Source organism: Salmo salar, chromosome 24 (assembly GCF_965601325.2).
Source record: "Salmo salar chromosome 24, fSalSal1, whole genome shotgun sequence".
In the NCBI taxonomy this organism is placed as follows: Eukaryota; Metazoa; Chordata; class Actinopteri; order Salmoniformes; family Salmonidae; genus Salmo; species Salmo salar.
In genome coordinates this window covers 38653552-38672500 of record NC_138314.1, presented here as the reverse complement: position 1 = coordinate 38672500, position 18949 = coordinate 38653552, and the positions used below count along the sequence as shown (strand labels likewise).

The following is an 18949-nucleotide window of genomic DNA, read 5'->3' as shown; positions in this document are numbered from 1 at the left end:
ACTGTAGCATGCGAGACCAATCATTTGGCTGGGATCAAATTAATTTAACATCAAAAGCTGTTCCTTTTATTATGACTTCATCTCTTAAATGGGTTTCGCCTAGCGAAACTCCATATGCTGTTTTTTTCAAAACACATCTAGTTCTGCTTCATAAATATAGCCACAAATGACGGTGACTGCCAAGTCCCCCTCCTGCCAAGCCCCAGCCCCAGGGCAATATCCCTTTCCTTCCATCAGCCTTTTCAATGGCCCTTTCAGTTGGAAGAAAATACAGAGCACCACAAAAATGTGACTAATCATAGAAACTAAAAATGTATACAGTAGCTGGATTGACGTCATTGAGGACACCAGTCATCATACAGCACAAATGATGTTATGATTACCGTACGTGAAATAGATAGTATGATAGTGGAGTGAGCAGTAACTTACTTTGGGTCGAGCACCACCTGTCTGCATGCTCCCTCGGACACCCAGCCGCAGTAGGGATCCCTGGAGGCAATACATGATCTGGAGGAAACGCACACAGCACTCTCATCACAACGTGTACCTTCATAGCGTTTTATTTTCCTGAAGACTGATTGGTTAGGACATTACAAACGCACAAATAAAGTCCTGACTCTAAGAGAATGGATGGATGGAGGGTTTAATTTATAAACCTACTTTTTGCATTTGCCATGTTTCTCGCAGCGAGAGAGCGGCACCTTGACTACACAGGAGGAAAAGGCCACAAACAGAGAGTGTCCCTGGCTGTCCATCTGCATGCTGACAATCCGCTTGTCATCCACACCGTCGATGCTGCACCTGGATTGGGGGCAGGGCAGAGAGACAGACAGACAGCAGGACTTGTCAGCACTAACAGAACACTTCAAACAGCCCCAGTCTCTCTCTGTTGATAGGCACTCAAAGCCCCACCATAGCATCTTTGTCTGCAGGGCATAAGAGAGTCCACGCTAATCCCACCGTGCAGAGCATCCATCTACCCTAGAGGAGGGATTTATCTCCAGCCCGGGATTACAGCCCTCAATTAGGGTTTACAGTCCATCTACACTATGTAATGCGCGGTGGCCAAACCCAGATCCTGATCCCACCCAGAAAAGTCACCTACGCTATCCGCTCCGTCCAGATGGCTGAGGGCCAGAGACTGCTCTGCCCACGCCAGGAAGAAAAGGGGCTTGTCGTTCACCCCACACCCACCCATGTCACATGACTCTACGTCGTTGGATAACAAACACAAACGCCTGTCACCTTAAAAGCCCTGCCTCTCATCCCCTTCTCATTGACTCTACCCTATCATCAAGCCTCTCATCTATTTGCTTTGGCAAGGCCCAGGCACATTTTCCCCTCATTTACTTCCTTTCCAAATATTCCAAAAGCCCCTTTATAATGTATTAGGATGAGATCTCAGGCTGGATTGAATGACTAGCAGTCCCTCTCTGTTTCCTTTAATCGTACTGCATTTGTAAGAGTAGAGTTGTGTGGTCTGAGTCCGTGTTACTGAAGATCCGGGACCGGCCTCTTTAATTTAGTAGCTGTGGTCAGTGCAGAGTGTAACCTGATGAAACTCTTTAAATGATAGAGTAGCCATCTGGTGGGCTGGTGTAGTGGGGCTGGGTTAGTGATGCTGGGTTAGTGGTGCTGTGGTGCTGGAATAGTGGTGCTGGAATAGTGGTGCTGGAGTAGGGGAACTGGAGTAGGGGAGCTGGAGTAGGGGTGCTGGGATAGCGGTGCTTGTGTTGTGGTGCTGGGAAGGTGGTGCTGGTGTAGTGGTGCTGGGATAGTGGTGCTGGGTTAGTGGTGCTGGGTTAGTGGTGCTGAGTTAGTGGTGCTGGGATAGTGGTGCTGGGTTAGTGGTGCTGGGTTAGTGGTGCTGGGATAGTGGTGCTGGGATAGTGGTGCTGGGTTAGTGGTGCTGGTAGAGTGGTGCTGGGTTAGTGGTGCTGGGATAGTGGTGCTGGGTTAGTGGTGCTGGTGTAGTGGTGCTGGTGTAGTGGTGCTGGTGTAGTGGTGCTGGTGTAGTGGTGCTGGTGTAGTGGTGCTGGGAGAGTGGTGCTGGTAGAGTGGTGCTGGTAGAGTGGTGCTGGGAGAGTGGTGCTGGTGTAGTGATGCTGGTGTAGTGGTGCTGGTGTAGTGGTGCTGGTGTAGTGGTGCTGGGTTAGTAGTGCTGGGTTAGTAGTGCTGGGTTCATGGTGCTGTGGTGGGTAGCGTGTCTAATTTATGGAATACATACTTCTCTGGGTTATACACGTTAAGCTCCTCAAGGAAGAGACTGTCATTCAGGAAACCACTGTTCATCTTGGCCAGGAATTTAAGAATGATCCCCTTCTCTGATCCCAGGAAAACGACGGTGTGATTCTGATAGGGTCCCGCTGCATTGTCTACAGCGATCCGGGTCAGCCGGTATCTAGAACAGATATGGAACACCGGGAAGAACACGTTTATGGATTTATACCTAATTTCTTAATTTTAAGACGGAACTCCACTGTGTGTTATCTAGTATTATAAACTGGGTGGTTCGAGCCCTGAATGCTGATTGGCTAACAGCCATGCTATATCATACCGTATACCACGGGTATGACAAAACATTTATTTGTACTGCTCTAATGACGTTGGTAACCAGTTTATAATAGCAATAAGGCTTCTCGGGGGTTTGTGGTATATGGCCAATATACCATGGCTAAGGACTGTATCCAGCCACTCCGCGTTGCGCCGTGCTTAAGAACAGCCCTTAGCCGTTGTATATTGGCCATATACCACACCCCCTCGGGCCTTATTGCTTAAGTATCTCCAATTAGATTTGTATCATGGAGCTCCTACTGTTATCAAAACCATGTATAATCTGCAGATCCGTATGCAAATACATTTGCACGGCTATTAATTCAGTGAGATGGAAAGGATTAAAGACAAATATATTACAAATATATTTTTCAGCAATTTAGTGGACCACACATCCTTTTCCATTCTGCCATTGAAAGACTAGATCTCTTCACACAAGGTCATGAGATATAAAACATGTGTATGCCTTCGCTGGAATGAAAGCACCGACTTAATCGTTTACATTATCTGAGTAAATGCTCACATCACAATCAAATCAGTAAGATAAGGCCTTCTTCTCTCCCACTCAGACTGTCTGGTTTGAAATGACATTGAATGTCTTTATTCACTAAGCCCATGGTTTTGCACCATCAACAATAACAGTAATCTCAAGTATTACAGTATGTCGATGATTCTGTCCCGTTAAGAATAACAAGAACCTCAAGGACAATGTCCAGAATAATAGGAAATCTCAAGAGGGATATCCTTGAATCCAGTCTACCTCCATACAGATTGTGCCTGGCTAGCCACTAGAACATATAATGGAATAGGTTTTCATAGTTGCTAGGATTTTGATAGTCAAATTTGTAACAAAAGCTACAATTCTATAATGTCCCTTTGGGGTATATATGAGATAAGGTCCTATTACAGATTCAGTTTGCAGCTGACTTCCTGTGTTAGAGTCGTACTACACACAGAGGCTGTGACATAGATAATAAAACCACCTTCCACCATATGGCCTTATAAAAGTACCTGCTTTTGACGTATATAACCCTCTTAACAACATGTAACGTAACGCTTTGCTATGTGCCATGACATTTTTATAGAAATTGTAGCTAAGATTTATGTATTTAATGATACCACTGGTAATTACAAATATAGTAATGCATAATGCACGTATAACCTTGATAAACACCACCTATAACCCAGACCTAGCTAGCGCGCTAACTACAGTAACATCCTAGCTATTGAGGCTTTACTCACCGCACCATGGTCTTGAGAAACCAGGGCCTGTTAGTGATAGAGGGCACAGCTTCATCCATGAGAGGGTGCTGCTTGATGAAGTTGAGGGTGTCATCAGGGAACTCGTTGGACACCTTGTACTTCTCTACGGACGGAGTGCCAGCACAACACCCGGGCCTGAAGTGGATGAAAGTATCAGGGAATCAGACAGTGGGAGTCAGAGAGCAGCCATTTGATCTCTTTACAAGGACAGAGTAGCAGAGGAGGAGGCCCTGTAAAAGTGAAGCTGCCTTTGATAGGAGATCCGTTCGAAGACATCTCACCTCTTGATAGCTTTATTGAAAAGGTTTTGCTGCACTGTTACGGTAGAGCGGTACCTTTCTTTTCTTGATGGATAACTTGGGTGGATTCTGTGGCCTGGCATGGAAACCGGCCGTGATTCAATTATTTTCCATGGTAGACAGTGCACAATGTAGTAAGGTCTACAGTACATGAAAAGCAACAGAGACAGATCAGAGATGAAGACACATCACATGTCTGCTGCTGCAGAAGAGGGTGGGGGATAAAAACCTGGGCAACGTTGTGAAAACTCCCTTCTGTTTGTCTGCTGATAACGTCGACAGAAAATAAATTGAATAAACGAGACGTAGATTTCAGATCACATTAACACCTGACCTTGTTTCACACAAACACATAATGTTATGCTAATCACCAGGGGTGGTATCCTGTTGCGCTCCACATTATCGCCAGCCATATGGGGAGAGACACCAATTACAGTACCATCCCCCTCCACAGATCACGGTTTTTAAACGTACATTTCACAAGAGAAAAGGAGCTGCTCTTTGCCGGGTAATTAGGAACGCAGAGATGGAGATTGATCAGGCTGGTGCATTTGTAGAAGTAGGCAGCCATCTGGAAAATGATCTCATGCTTCATTTGCTGATATCGAACTTCTTTCATGCTGCCGGTGTGTGTGTGTTTTTGAATGTGTGTTTGTTGCTGGTGTGTGTGTGTGTGTGCGTGCGTGCGTGTGGTTGGGTGGGTGGGTGGGTGGGGGGTGGGGGGGGGGCATACCTTGGTTTTGGAACCTTCTCCTCAGGAACAGGTGTCCAGGTTGAATCCGGGGACTTCTGCTCTTTAAAACGTCCCGTGAACGCGTTGGCCACATCAGCCATGTCATAGGCACAGACAGCTGACCCAGGAATGCTGTAGAAACATCACCCCCCACAAAAAAGAACTTTTCTCAGTCCAATTGATATGATTCCACTGTGTGCAAACTGTGCATAGCATAGCTCTGAATCACTTGTCTATTTCCTGGACGTTTCGAAAGGGGCATTTCAGCTGCCTTGGCATTGAAAGACATCATGTACAAGGGCAGGATTGTGACGGTTACAGAGCTGTTATTCTGCTAACCTTGTGGCCCAGACTGTAAATCTCAGTAATCAGCCAGCGTTGGCTATGTTCAGAGCGAGAGGCACGCCATGCTGCCAAAGCACTTGGTTAAATTAATAGCTAATAAATTCAGAATGCTACCTCCAGTCAAAATGTGTTCCCTCTCATTTCACTCACTAACTGCAATTCATGCCCGGATCAAATGCGCTTATAGGAATTCCAAGCCGCTTCATTGACTTTTAATGCCCATTAACCATGCTCAATTGCATTGTCACAAGCAATTGTCTTATTGCCTAAGAAACGCCATAAAATGGGATTTACAATATGTTGCAGTACTACAGCTCCTTTATAATTTATATTTAGATATAAACTCCCTGCTTAAATGATTCTCCATTCTCAATATGCATTATGCAGGAATAACATTATGCACCTGACAAAAGTGCCAAAACTCTTGTGACAGTGAATTACGCGCTGCGGTACCCTGGGAAATTGATTTCCTTTTGCGTGGCCGCCGGACAATCGTACCTGTTGTGAGGTGTGGAGAAGGTTGCCATGACGACATCGCGACCGTTGATGTGGATGACGTCGGTGACGGCCTGCAGGATGTTGAAATAGAAGTGGGAGTCTCCCGGGATGGAGCAGTTGAGACGGGTCTTCAGGAAGGAGGTCCACTGTTTCTCCAGAACTCTCTGGGAGCCGCCCTTGTCATTCTTACACACCCTGGCCACCCGGGGGAACACCACCTGGACAACACACACACACACACACACACACACACACACACACACACACACACACACACACACACACCTGTTGTCTGGCTGGTTTCCTTATGCGCCAACCAGCACACTCACAGAAGGTAAAGCTTATGATTATTAGGTCTCTGTAACTAAGCAGGTCTCGCAGACCAGAGCCATGGTCTTAAAAATATTCACCATGCATAAATATACAACAGCCCACATTATTAATGACTGTGGAACTTATGTTTCAGATTGTCAAATAAATGAATCAGGGAGTACCATTCCTCTACCCCACATCACCCACCAAACCATACGTCACACCACTCTGCATTCTTTCTTATATAGTGATATTCCTTTCAAAATAACCAGAGAATTTCACTTTGTATTCATGTGCAGTATAACACGTCAGACGGAATTGGGTGTAAATATTTTTTCCCCCGCTCCACGATTATTCAAAATAATATAATGTTTATGTAATTCATTTCCATGTCGTATTTTCCTTATAGGATACAATGTAACCTTCTCCATGCAAACTGAAATGAAAGGATGAATCAAAACGTCTCATATCCCTTTAGTCTAAAACCTTGAATGAAGAATCAGCTCATTTTCCTTTCCTCCCATTCCTGTCTGTCTCATTTTGGAGAAAAACTTCAAAATCCTTTGAGGAAACAGCCAGAGTAAGCAACAGGTTAACCAGTAGCACGCAGTGCGAGTCAGAGAATATATTTAGACTTCAAAATGGCTTTCCAGGCATCACTGACATGCATTTGCAACTATTTTTAGGCCTACATCCTGCAAATCAAAAAGGTTTCACCATTTTGGTCATACTGACCGCCTTTCCAGATACTTGATACACCCACTTCCTGTTTACTTCACAAAGCACATCCTGTCTCTCCTGTTCAGGAGGATGTAGCCCTCAGCCCCAGACAGCTTACCTTTCCCATTGTGTTGTACTCCATGCCAATTTCTCGATAGAAGAAGTAGATGAAGTCACCGTAGTTAACTGCCTGTACGAAATACGGCTCTGAAAAACAAAAAGCAGACATATCATCACAAAACAGATCAACACCCATTTTACATCCAATACCTGAAGTATCAATCACAGCATACAGTGAGGCCCAGCCCAAGCACAGCACTGGCAGTAGCTCAATCCATCATCTCTATTAAGGGGCTATTTACATGTGGGATCTATTCATTCAGCTTTGACAACCTGGTCATGTTGGCATTCCTAGAGGAGGCCTATTTACTTAGTACATAACTGCTATGGGACTGGTTATGAGAGTGACAGCATCAACTCTGATTTGTTTTCCAACCCGTCACTCATTGTGGTGAGTCTGTGTCTCTGTCTTTCAACCATCAGGCCTTTGTATCCGATGACTCTCCTCACCTTTGAGACATTTGGAGTCGTGTTTGACAGTGCGCAAAGTTGGGCTGTCTCCAAGGCTACGATAAATGACTGCATCGATCGCTAGGAAATCTGTTACTGTTGCGGAGTAGAGCTTTCCATCTGGAGAGAGAAGAGAGAGGGATAAGGGATAAGAAGTCGGCCACTGTACCAGTCATGGGCAGAACAAACACAAACACGACAAGAGGAATGGCAACGCACAAAAACTATCCTCATTTAACACACACACACACACACACACACACACACACACACACACACACACACACACACACACACACACACACACACACACACACACACACACCTCAATGCAAACAGTATCTACAATGAGAATGACCTCAGCCCCTCAGCTTCAATTGGATGGCTGCATTGGAAACTTTAACTACATAATTGAAAGGATAGCAAAGAACCCTCTTGATTACTCAGAGATTCCCATTCCAATTCCGCTGCTACAAATTAACTGGTCATCTAAAGGCATTTACTCTGCGTTGGCTTTACACAGAGAAACTCACATCCCATAAATCAGTTCACACTGAATATCAGTAAGAGTGAATCACTATTATGGCTCCTCGGCTGGAGGAGCTGTAACCCACGAACGGAAAGCTGACTCATTCGGGGTTTCGGCTTTTCTATTGATTTTTAATCCCCAGATTCGGGAGAATATTCCAGTTTTTTGGGGGGGGTGTAAAACCACAATAGCTTCATGTGTTTCCAAGCTGCCCACAAACTTACATCTGCCAAGCAGCAGATTCCTCCCAGAAACACAGAACAAATTGGCCCAGAGTTCAACAATTTGTTCAACAGCATGTAACAGACTGCCCCTTATTACTGACCTACTGCTAGTGTATTACTATTAAAATAGGCCACAGAGTATTAAATGCACCCTAGTGTTTCTAATGCAACGTTACGCTCAAAAAGAGAAAGACTTCCCTATCCAGCTAATGTTTAATGACTAAAGGAAAAGGCTCATCTTTGAAGTGATATGCCTTGTATAATGACATGATTACTGAGAGATACAGTGGAATTTAAAATGATCTTGACATATCATTCATACAACTAGTTTAATGTCCTTGGTTGAATATGATAAGATTAACTGTCATTTCCCAGAGGGAGATATTGTCTTAGACACACAGTACTGCTGTACATAAAATAGACACTGTACATTAAACACTTAACGTAATGCATACATTTCACTCATGTTGATGTGGTAATGCAAGATTCTTTAGGTTACTTCTTTAGACTAAAAAGGTAACCTATATTTTCCCAGACCACATCCACATTCCAGTAACACATTAGTTAAGGTCTCTCACCAGCGAACAGGGCGACGTTGGAGTGCTTGGCATCATATGGGCACCGCGCCATCCCACTGATGTCCTCCCCTACAGCATCCATGGTGTCCATCTACAGTGGAGAGAGAAAAAGGGTCAGAGGAAAATCCACCCAAAAGCTAGCAGTCACCCCATCCCAACCCCACCCCACCCCATCCCACCCCACCCCACCCAACCCCACCCCATCCCATCCCACCCCACCCCATCCCATCCCAACCCCACCCCACCCCATCCCACCCCATCCCACCCCATCCCAACCCCACCCCATCCACAACCCCACCCCATCCCAACCCCACCCCACCCCATCCCACCCCACCCCACCCAACCCCACCCCATCCCACCCCACCCCACCCAACCCCACCCCACCCCAACCCCACCCCACCCCATCCCAACCCCATCCCATCCCAACCCCACCCCACCCCATCCCAACCCCACCCCAACCCCACCCCACCCCACCCAACCCCACCCCATCCCATCCCAACCCCACCCCATCCCAACCCCACCCCACCCCATCCCACCCCACCCCATCCCAACCCCACCCCACCCCATCCCATCCCCACCCCACCCCACCCCATCCCAACCCCACCCCACCCCATCCCACAACCCATTGAAATCACAAACCAATCCATTGAAATCCCAAACCAATCCATTGAGATCCCAACCCAACCCCAAAGAAATCCCAACCCAACCCAGAGAAATCCCAACCCAACCCATTGAAATCCCAACCCAATCCATTGAAATCCCAAACCTACCCATTGAAATCTAACCCAACCCATTGAAATCCCAACCCAATCCATTGAAATCCCAAACCTACCCATTGAAATCCCAAACCAACCCATTGAAATCCCAACCAAACCCATTGAAATCCCAACCCAAACCATTGAAATCCCAACCCAACCCTATCCTCATTGAAAATAAAGCATTTTCCATGGCATCATATTTAACACAACAGTGGAGTGGTAGTGGCTGAGGATCATATCCGGGTGAAAGGTCAGTTACCTCCCCCATGGGTGCCGTGTCATCCCCAGTGGGCACGACTACAGTCTTTCATACAAAGTACGGGCTGAGGTCAAGATCACTGGGATGAGGTCAAGGTCACTGGTCTGAGGTCAAGGTCACTGCGCTGAGGTCAAGATCACTGCGCTGAGGTCAAGGTCACTGGGCTGAAGTCAAGGTCACTGGGCTGAAGTCAAGGTCACTAACAGAGTTACAAAGAGGCGTTTTCTCTCACAAAGACTGCAGTTTTCTAAGAAAGGTGACGCGCTTACACCGCACTTTTTGGTCTCTAAAGAGGCCATTTTGTTTTCTATTCCTGTCTCTGTGGAAACACCTATCATCTGCCCACTAAAACGGTCACACACTCTCACTGAGTGCTGAGAGCGCTGCCAGAGAAATAGTTGAAGCTGATGTGGCAGGGAAAATTACTTTTGACCTTACATTACGACAACCAGCACCAGCATTGGATTTTTCTCTCAGCTATCAAGATATGAGTAATTGTATAAACAGAGGCCCTTTTAAAAGATACACATTTTCGAGACAGGGAAAGTTGTTCTATTACTGATATGATGTCACTAGTCTGAGGGCAGTAATTTCAACTGTTTCACTGTGGTTGTTGAGGCACTATGCTATCACTGTGGTTGTTGAGGCACTATGCTATCACTGTGGTTGTTGAGGCACTATGCTATCACTGTGGTTGTTGAGGCACTATGCTATCACTGTGGTTGTTGAGGCACTATGCTATCACTGTGGGGGGTTGAGGCACTATGCTATCACTGTGGTTGTTGAGGCACTATGCTATCACTGTGGGGGGTTGAGGCACTATGCTATCACTGTGGGGGGTTGAGGCACTATGCTATCACTGTGGGGGGGTTGAGGCATTATGCTATCACTGTGGGGGGTTGAGGCACTATGCTATCACTGTGGGGGGTTGAGGCACTATGCTATCACTGTGGGGGGTTGAGGCACTATGCTATCACTGTGGGGGGTTGAGGCACTATGCTATCACTGTGGGGGGTTGAGGCACTATGCTATCACTGTGGGGGTTGAGGCACTATGCTATCACTGTGGGGGGTTGAGGCACTATGCTATCACTGTGGTTGTTGAGGCACTATGCTATCACTGTGGTTGTTGAGGCACTATGCTATCACTGTGGGGGGTTGAGGCACTATGCTATCACTGTGGGGGTTGAGGCACTATGCTATCACTGTGGGTTGTTGAGGCACTACGCTATCACTGTGGTTGTTGAGGCACTATGCTATCACTGTGGGTTGTTGAAGCACTATGCTATCACTGTGGTTGTTGAGGCACTATGCTATCACTGTGGTTGTTGAGGCACTATGCTATCACTGTGGTTGTTGAGGCACTATGCTATCACTGTGGTTGTTGAGGCACTATGCTATCACTGTGGTTGTTGAGGCACTATGCTATCACTGTGGTTGTTGAGGCACTATGCTATCACTGTGGGGGGGTTGAGGCACTATGCTATCACTGTGGGGGGTTGAGGCACTATGCTATCACTGTGGTTGTTGAGGCACTACGCTATCACTGTGGTTGTTGAGGCACTATGCTATCACTGTGGTTGTTGAGGCACTATGCTATCACTGTGGTTGTTGAGGCACTATGCTATCACTGTGGGGGGTTGAGGCACTATGCTATCACTATGCTATCACTGTGGGGGGTTGAGGCACTATGCTATCACTATGCTATCACTGTGGTTGTGGAGGCACTATGCTATCACTGTGGGGGGTTGAGGCACTATGCTATCACTGTGGTTGTTGAGGCACTATGCTATCACTGTGGTTGTTGAGGCACTATGCTATCACTGTGGTTGTTGAGGCACTATGTTATCACTGTGGTTGTTGAGGCACTACGCTATCACTGTGGTTGTTGAGGCACTACGCTATCACTGTGGGTTGTTGAGGCACTATGCTATCACTGTGGGGGGTTGAGGCACTATGCTATCACTGTGGGGGGTTGAGGCACTATGCTATCACTGTGGTTGTTGAGGCACTATGCTATCACTGTGGTTGTTGAGGCACTATGCTATCACTGTGGTTGTTGAGGCACTATGCTATCACTGTGGGGGGTTGAGGCACTATGCTATCACTGTGGGGGTTGAGGCACTATGCTATCACTGTGGGGGTTGAGGCACTATGCTATCACTGTGGTTGTTGAGGCACTATGCTATCACTGTGGTGGGTTGAGGCACTATGCTATCACTATGCTATCACTGTGGTTGTTGAGGCACTATGCTATCACTGTGGGGGGTTGAGGCACTATGCTATCACTGTGGTTGTTGAGGCACTATGCTATCACTGTGGTTGTTGAGGCACTATGCTATCACTGTGGTTGTTGAGGCACTATGCTATCACTGTGGTTGTTGAGGCACTATGCTATCACTGTGGGGGGTTGAGGCACTACGCTATCACTGTGGTTGTTGAGGCACTACGCTATCACTGTGGTTGTTGAGGCACTACGCTATCACTGTGGTTGTTGAGGCACTATGCTATCACTGTGGTTGTTGAGGCACTATGCTATCACTGTGGTTGTTGAGGCACTATGCTATCACTGTGGGGGGTTGAGGCACTATGCTATCACTATGCTATCACTGTGGTTGTGGAGGCACTATGCTATCACTGTGGGGGGTTGAGGCACTATGCTATCACTGTGGTTGTTGAGGCACTATGCTATCACTGTGGTTGTTGAGGCACTATGCTATCACTGTGGTTGTTGAGGCACTATGCTATCACTGTGGTTGTTGAGGCACTATGCTATCACTGTGGTTGTTGAGGCACTATGTTATCACTGTGGTTGTTGAGGCACTATGTTATCACTGTGGTTGTTGAGGCACTACGCTATCACTGTGGTTGTTGAGGCACTATGCTATCAGTATGGGTGGTTGAGGCACTATGCTATCACTGTGGGGGGTTGAGGCACTATGCTATCACTGTGGTTGTTGAGGCACTATGCTATCACTGTGGTTGTTGAGGCACTATGCTATCACTGTGGTTGTGGAGGCACTATGCTATCACTGTGGGGGGTTGAGGCACTATGCTATCACTGTGGTTGTTGAGGCACTATGCTATCACTGTGGTTGTTGAGGCACTATGCTATCACTGTGGTTGTTGAGGCACTATGCTATCACTGTGGTTGTTGAGGCACTATGCTATCACTGTGGTTGTTGAGGCACTATGCTATCACTGTGGTTGTTGAGGCACTATGTTATCACTGTGGTTGTTGAGGCACTATGTTATCACTGTGGTTGTTGAGGCACTACGCTATCACTGTGGTTGTTGAGGCACTATGCTATCAGTATGGGTGGTTGAGGCACTATGCTATCACTGTGGGGGGTTGAGGCACTATGCTATCACTGTGGTTGTTGAGGCACTATGCTATCACTGTGGTTGTTGAGGCACTATGTTATCACTGTGGGGGGTTGAGCCACTATGCTATCACTGTGGTTGTTGAGGCACTATGCTATCACTGTGGGGGGTTGAGGCACTATGCTATCACTGTGGGGGTTGAGGCACTATGCTATCACTGTGGGGGTTGAGGCACTATGCTATCACTGTGGTTGTTGAGGCACTATGCTATCACTGTGGGGGGTTGAGGCACTATGCTATCACTATGCTATCACTGTGGTTGTTGAGGCACTATGCTATCACTGTGGGGGGTTGAGGCACTATGCTATCACTGTGGTTGTTGAGGCACTATGCTATCACTGTGGTTGTTGAGGCACTATGCTATCACTGTGGTTGTTGAGGCACTATGCTATCACTGTGGTTGTTGAGGCACTATGCTATCACTGTGGGGGGTTGAGGCACTATGCTATGACTGTGGGGGTTGAGGCACTATGCTATCACTGTGGGGGGTTGAGGCACTATGCTATCACTGTGGTTGTTGAGGCACTATGCTATCACTGTGGTTGTTGAGGCACTATGCTATCACTGTGGTTGTTGAGGCACTATGCTATCACTGTGGTTGTTGAGGCACTATGCTATCACTGTGGTTGTTGAGGCACTATGCTATCACTGAGGGGGGTTGAGGCACTATGCTATCACTGTGGTTGTTGAGGCACTATGCTATCACTGTGGTTGTTGAGGCACTATGCTATCACTGTGGTTGTTGAGGCACTATGCTATCACTGTGGTTGTTGAGGCACTATGCTATCACTGTGGGGGGTTGAGGCACTATGCTATCACTGTGGTTGTTGAGGCATTATGCCATCACTGTGGGGGGTTGAGGCACTATGCTATCATTGTGGGGGGTTGAGGCACTATGCTATCACTGTGGGGGTAGAGGCACTATGCTATCACTGTGGGGGTTGAGGCACTATGCTATCACTGTGGTTGTTGAGGCACTACGCTATCACTGTGGTTGTTGAGGCACTATGCTATCACTGTGGTTGTTGAGGCACTATGCTATCATTGTGGGGGATTGAGGCACTATGCTATCACTGTGGGGGGGTTGAGGCATTATGCTATCACTGTGGTTGTTGAGGCACTATGCTATCACTGTGGGGGGTTGAGGCACTATGCTATCACTGTGGGGGGGTTGAGGCACTATGCTATCACTGTGGTTGTTGAAGCACTATGCTATCACTGTGGGGGTTGAGGCACTACGCTATCACTGTGGTTGTTGAGGCACTATGCTATCACTGTGGTTGTTGAGGCACTATGCTATCACTGTGGGGGGGTTGAGGCACTATGCTATCACTGTGGGGGTTGAGGCACTATGCTATCACTGTGGGGGGTTGAGGCACTATGCTATCACTGTGGGGGGTTGAGGCACTATGCTATCACTGTGGTTGTTGAGGCACTATGCTATCATTGTGGGGGATTGAGGCACTATGCTATCACTGTGGGGGGGTTGAGGCATTATGCTATCACTGTGGTTGTTGAGGCACTATGCTATCACTGTGGGGGGTTGAGGCACTATGCTATCACTGTGGGGGGGGTTGAGGCACTATGCTATCACTGTGGTTGTTGAAGCACTATGCTATCACTGTGGGGGTTGAGGCACTACGCTATCACTGTGGTTGTTGAGGCACTATGCTATCACTGTGGTTGTTGAGGCACTATGCTATCATTGTGGGGGATTGAGGCACTATGCTATCACTGTGGGGGGGTTGAGGCATTATGCTATCACTGTGGTTGTTGAGGCACTATGCTATCACTGTGGGGGGTTGAGGCACTATGCTATCACTGTGGGGGGGTTGAGGCACTATGCTATCACTGTGGTTGTTGAAGCACTATGCTATCACTGTGGGGGTTGAGGCACTACGCTATCACTGTGGTTGTTGAGGCACTATGCTATCACTGTGGTTGTTGAGGCACTACGCTATCACTGTGGTTGTTGAGGCACTATGCTATCACTGTGGTTGTTGAGGCACTATGCTATCATTGTGGGGGATTGAGGCACTATGCTATCACTGTGGGGGGGTTGAGGCATTATGCTATCACTGTGGTTGTTGAGGCACTATGCTATCACTGTGGGGGGTTGAGGCACTATGCTATCACTGTAGGGGGGTTGAGGCACTATGCTATCACTGTGGTTGTTGAAGCACTATGCTATCACTGTGGGGGTTGAGGCACTACGCTATCACTGTGGTTGTTGAGGCACTATGCTATCACTGTGGTTGTTGAGGCACTATGCTATCACTGTGGGGGGGTTGAGGCACTATGCTATCACTGTGGGGGTTGAGGCACTATGCTATCACTGTGGGGGGTTGAGGCACTATGCTATCACTGTGGGGGGTTGAGGCACTATGCTATCACTGTGGTTCTTGAGGCACTATGCTATCACTGTGGTTGTTGAGGCACTATGCTATCACTGTGGTTGTTGAGGCACTATGCTATCACTGTTGTTGTTGAGGCACTATGCTATCACTGTGGTTGTTGAGGCACTATGCTATCACTGTGGGGGGTTGAGGCACTATGCTATCATTGTGGGGGGTTGAGGCACTATGCTATCACTGTGGGGGTTGAGGCACTATGCTATCACTGTGGTTGTTGAGGCACTATGCTATCACTGTGGTTGTTGAGGCACTATGCTATCACTGTGGTTGTTGAGGCACTATGCTATCACTGTGGTTGTTGAGGCACTATGCTATCATTGTGGGGGGGTTGAGGCATTATGCTATCACTGTGGTTGTTGAGGCACTATGCTATCACTGTGGTTGTTGAGGCACTATGCTATCACTGTGGGGGGGTTGAGGCACTATGCTATCACTGTGGGGGGTTGAGGCACTATGCTATCACTGTGGTTGTTGAGGCACTATGCTATCACTGTGGTTGTTGAGGCATTATGCTATCACTGTGGTTGTTGAGGCACTATGCTATCACTGTGGGGGGTTGAGGCACTATGCTATCACTGTGGTTGTTGAGGCACTATGCTATCACTGTGGGGGGTTGAGGCACTATGCTATCACTGTGGTTGTTGAGGCACTATGCTATCACTGTGGGGGTTGAGGCACTATGCTATCACTGTGGGGGTTGAAGCACTATCACTGAGGGGGGGGGGGGGGGGTGGAGGGAGGGAGGGGGGAGGGAGGGAGGCCCCACTCTTGCCTGTTTAATTTCACCATGGCAATGACCTCTGTCTACTGTGTGCTTGGCTCTCTGTCAGTGATCTATTCCTGCCATTTGAACAGAAGGAAGAGACTCCCAGGCAATCGTGAGATTTTTTTGTAGTCAATCCTCTATCAAGCAGCAAAGAGGAAAGGGATACGCAGTTATGTTGTCGCTCCTGAAAAAACAATTGTATTTTTCCATAAACAATTAAACACATGGGAAGCTAGACCTATCCTTGAGGATGTAAATGAATTAATTAACTCAAGGATTAAGGCCCTGTGTGCAAATTAATAATACAAATAGAAAATAAACATATCTCTAGCATGGCCCTCAAATGCATTTTAATTGGTTGCTTCCACACTGGAAAGGGGCCTTGTCATTGCATGTCTATGTTGTTATCGTACAGGGTTTATCACTGCTATGGTAAATCAGAGTGTGCACATATTCAGTGCACTGACTCTCCCACTGAGACAGCCATGCTCCATCTCTCAGCTACCTGTCAGGCTCAGGCTGGGGCAGGGGTTGGGACTGAGGCAGGGGATGAGACTGAGTCAGGGGGTGAGGCAGGGGGTGAGATTGAGGCAGGGGCTGAGGCAGGGGCTGAGGCTAGGGGTGAGGCAGGGGGTGAGATTGAGGCAGGGGCTGAGGCAGGGGCTGAGGCAAGGGGTGAGGCTAAGGCGAAGCTAATGCAGAGGCAGGAGCTGAGGCGGGGGTGAGGCTGAGGCAGGGGCTGATGCAGGGGCTGATGCAGGGGTGAGGCAGGGGTCAGGCTGAGGCAGGGGATGAGGCAGGAGCTGAGGCAAGGACTGGGGCTGGGGCTATACAGGAGGTGGGGGGGCTATACACCACGGCTGATCAATATCAACAGGGCCTCTCAGCAGCACTCCCCTGCTCCGCCCGGCAACAGGTGATGTAATGGACACAAGTCGTACATCAGGCAGCTGGGGAGGGAGGCTTTATTACACAAAGCGAGCTGTGCTTCGGCTCTGGGGAGCGGCCCACGGCTGCCAAGGTGTCTGTCTGAACGGTCCGGGTACACAAGTGTCGGCGCCGACAGAGGAGCTGGCTTGCAGATGGACCCTTGGGAGGGGAGAGAAGCGAGGGAGTGGGGGGGGGGAGGGGTTGTGTAGCTGCTGTTGACAGTAACATTTGTATATCTTCCCCCCTCCTCATGGCTCTGATTAATGTGGGATGAGTTTGGCCCAAAAACAGAAGCTCTTTTCAGGCCTGTCAGGCCGGCGAGATGGAAAGGCAAACTGTGGCCAAGGTGGATGCATGCGCACACATACTCCCTCCCCCTCGACCAGAACCAGGCTGACTGGATGCACCCAGCGGGCACCTCAAAAGCCTGAAATCGGTTGTTTGGGAGAGCCTGCCAATGGCCAACAGCCTGTTTATTTCACCTCTTCGCCATAACGTTTACACATTTTACAGCACCTCTCGTTACGTGTTACGGTATGTCAGTGAGGATGTCAGCTTTCCGCAGACAGTATAACACTAATAACAATGAGAAGCACCTGAAATGGGAGCAGAGAAACTGTAAAACTAACCATGCCTACAAAATGTGGGCATAAATTCTGTTTTCTTTAAAGAATACTTGAGTGAGAACACAAGCCCTTTTCTGTGCTTCGCTGAACCAAAAAGTCAATGAAGCAAAGACTCTTGTTCGGCAGTAAACATACCTCGCGATAAACAACAACCCCCTGATGTCTCACAACAGCACCTTCAAATCAAGTTCACTGTGGCGTCAATTCATTTCCTAACATGTCAACAAAGCCAGCCTTCTAGAGTTTTCTTTCCTAAGGATGACAGTAGATATCTTAATAAGATGGTGTTCATGTTTAAAGACGCTTAATAACTCTGCCAAAGCCAGGATATCTTGAATCTATTCCAAAAATGCCTTGGCAACCGAGGCGGCCGTCTGCCTTGATCCTATTTCAACAGAACTGCTGTGCCTACACTCTCTGTCAGTGTAGATTTCCCTGATTTAAAATGAAATGTGTCAAACTACACCTGGAAAAAAGGACACATCTGACCATGGGCTTTTGAAAGTAATCCATCAATGTTCATCTCTCCACACCTCTTCTTCCTTATGTCGTCCCCATATGGTTGAAATACAGCACTGTGTTTGCAGCAAATTCTTAGCAGGTGAAGTCAGAGCATGGATAGAGAGCAATGTGAGCTGTACCTTGTAAGTTCGACAGGAGGGGTTGAAAGCATTTGTTCCACACACAAACAAGGAGTCATCGTTTTGCTGCAGGAGGACCTTGATGAAATTGTGACATTCATCCTTAGGAAGAGAAGAGGGGGGGAAATGTATATTGTGAATGATTCATTGTTGTGCTGGATCTAGAGCAAAACCACATGGACAGCCACGTACAAAGGAATGAATGATGGCGACTGACTAGTCCATGTTCCTGGAATGCTACTACCTGTACAGTGTTTTCTTTGAACAGAATGTCGAATGCACAGAAAACAAAAACACGCACAATAACATTAATTATACAATAAAGACAACTGGTGTATTTTTTCCCATTCCATTATAAAATAAAATACATTGAAATATTAATTTCACATATTCATTCAGAAGAATGTGAGACAGCAAGGCATTCAAAGATGACAATATTTCAAGTAATATGAATATGGACATACACTTAACTGGTGAGGTCCCCGTGGTCAGGAAAACCTCCTAGCTTCAGTTTATTATTATGTGTGGTATGACCTGCGGTACGTACG

At 47.4% G+C, this 18949-nt stretch overlaps 1 protein-coding gene across 3 annotated transcripts in view; it reads right to left on the bottom strand.

Annotated features, from left to right (window-relative positions):
• LOC106585847 (semaphorin-6A) overlaps positions 1-18949 on the bottom strand; it is a 105612-nt gene that overhangs the window by 26542 nt on the left and 60121 nt on the right. For all 3 annotated transcript variants that reach the window (XM_014172532.3, XM_014172533.3, XM_014172536.3), the window contains exons 6-15: positions 18402-18503; positions 8625-8715; positions 7294-7413; positions 6842-6930; positions 5692-5909; positions 4849-4980; positions 3796-3951; positions 2228-2401; positions 661-801; positions 430-507 (exon numbers count right to left, since the gene is read on the bottom strand). In XM_014172532.3, the coding sequence (XP_014028007.1) occupies positions 430-507; positions 661-801; positions 2228-2401; positions 3796-3951; positions 4849-4980; positions 5692-5909; positions 6842-6930; positions 7294-7413; positions 8625-8715; positions 18402-18503 (1301 nt within the window). The remainder of the gene's footprint in view (positions 1-429; positions 508-660; positions 802-2227; positions 2402-3795; positions 3952-4848; positions 4981-5691; positions 5910-6841; positions 6931-7293; positions 7414-8624; positions 8716-18401; positions 18504-18949) is intronic.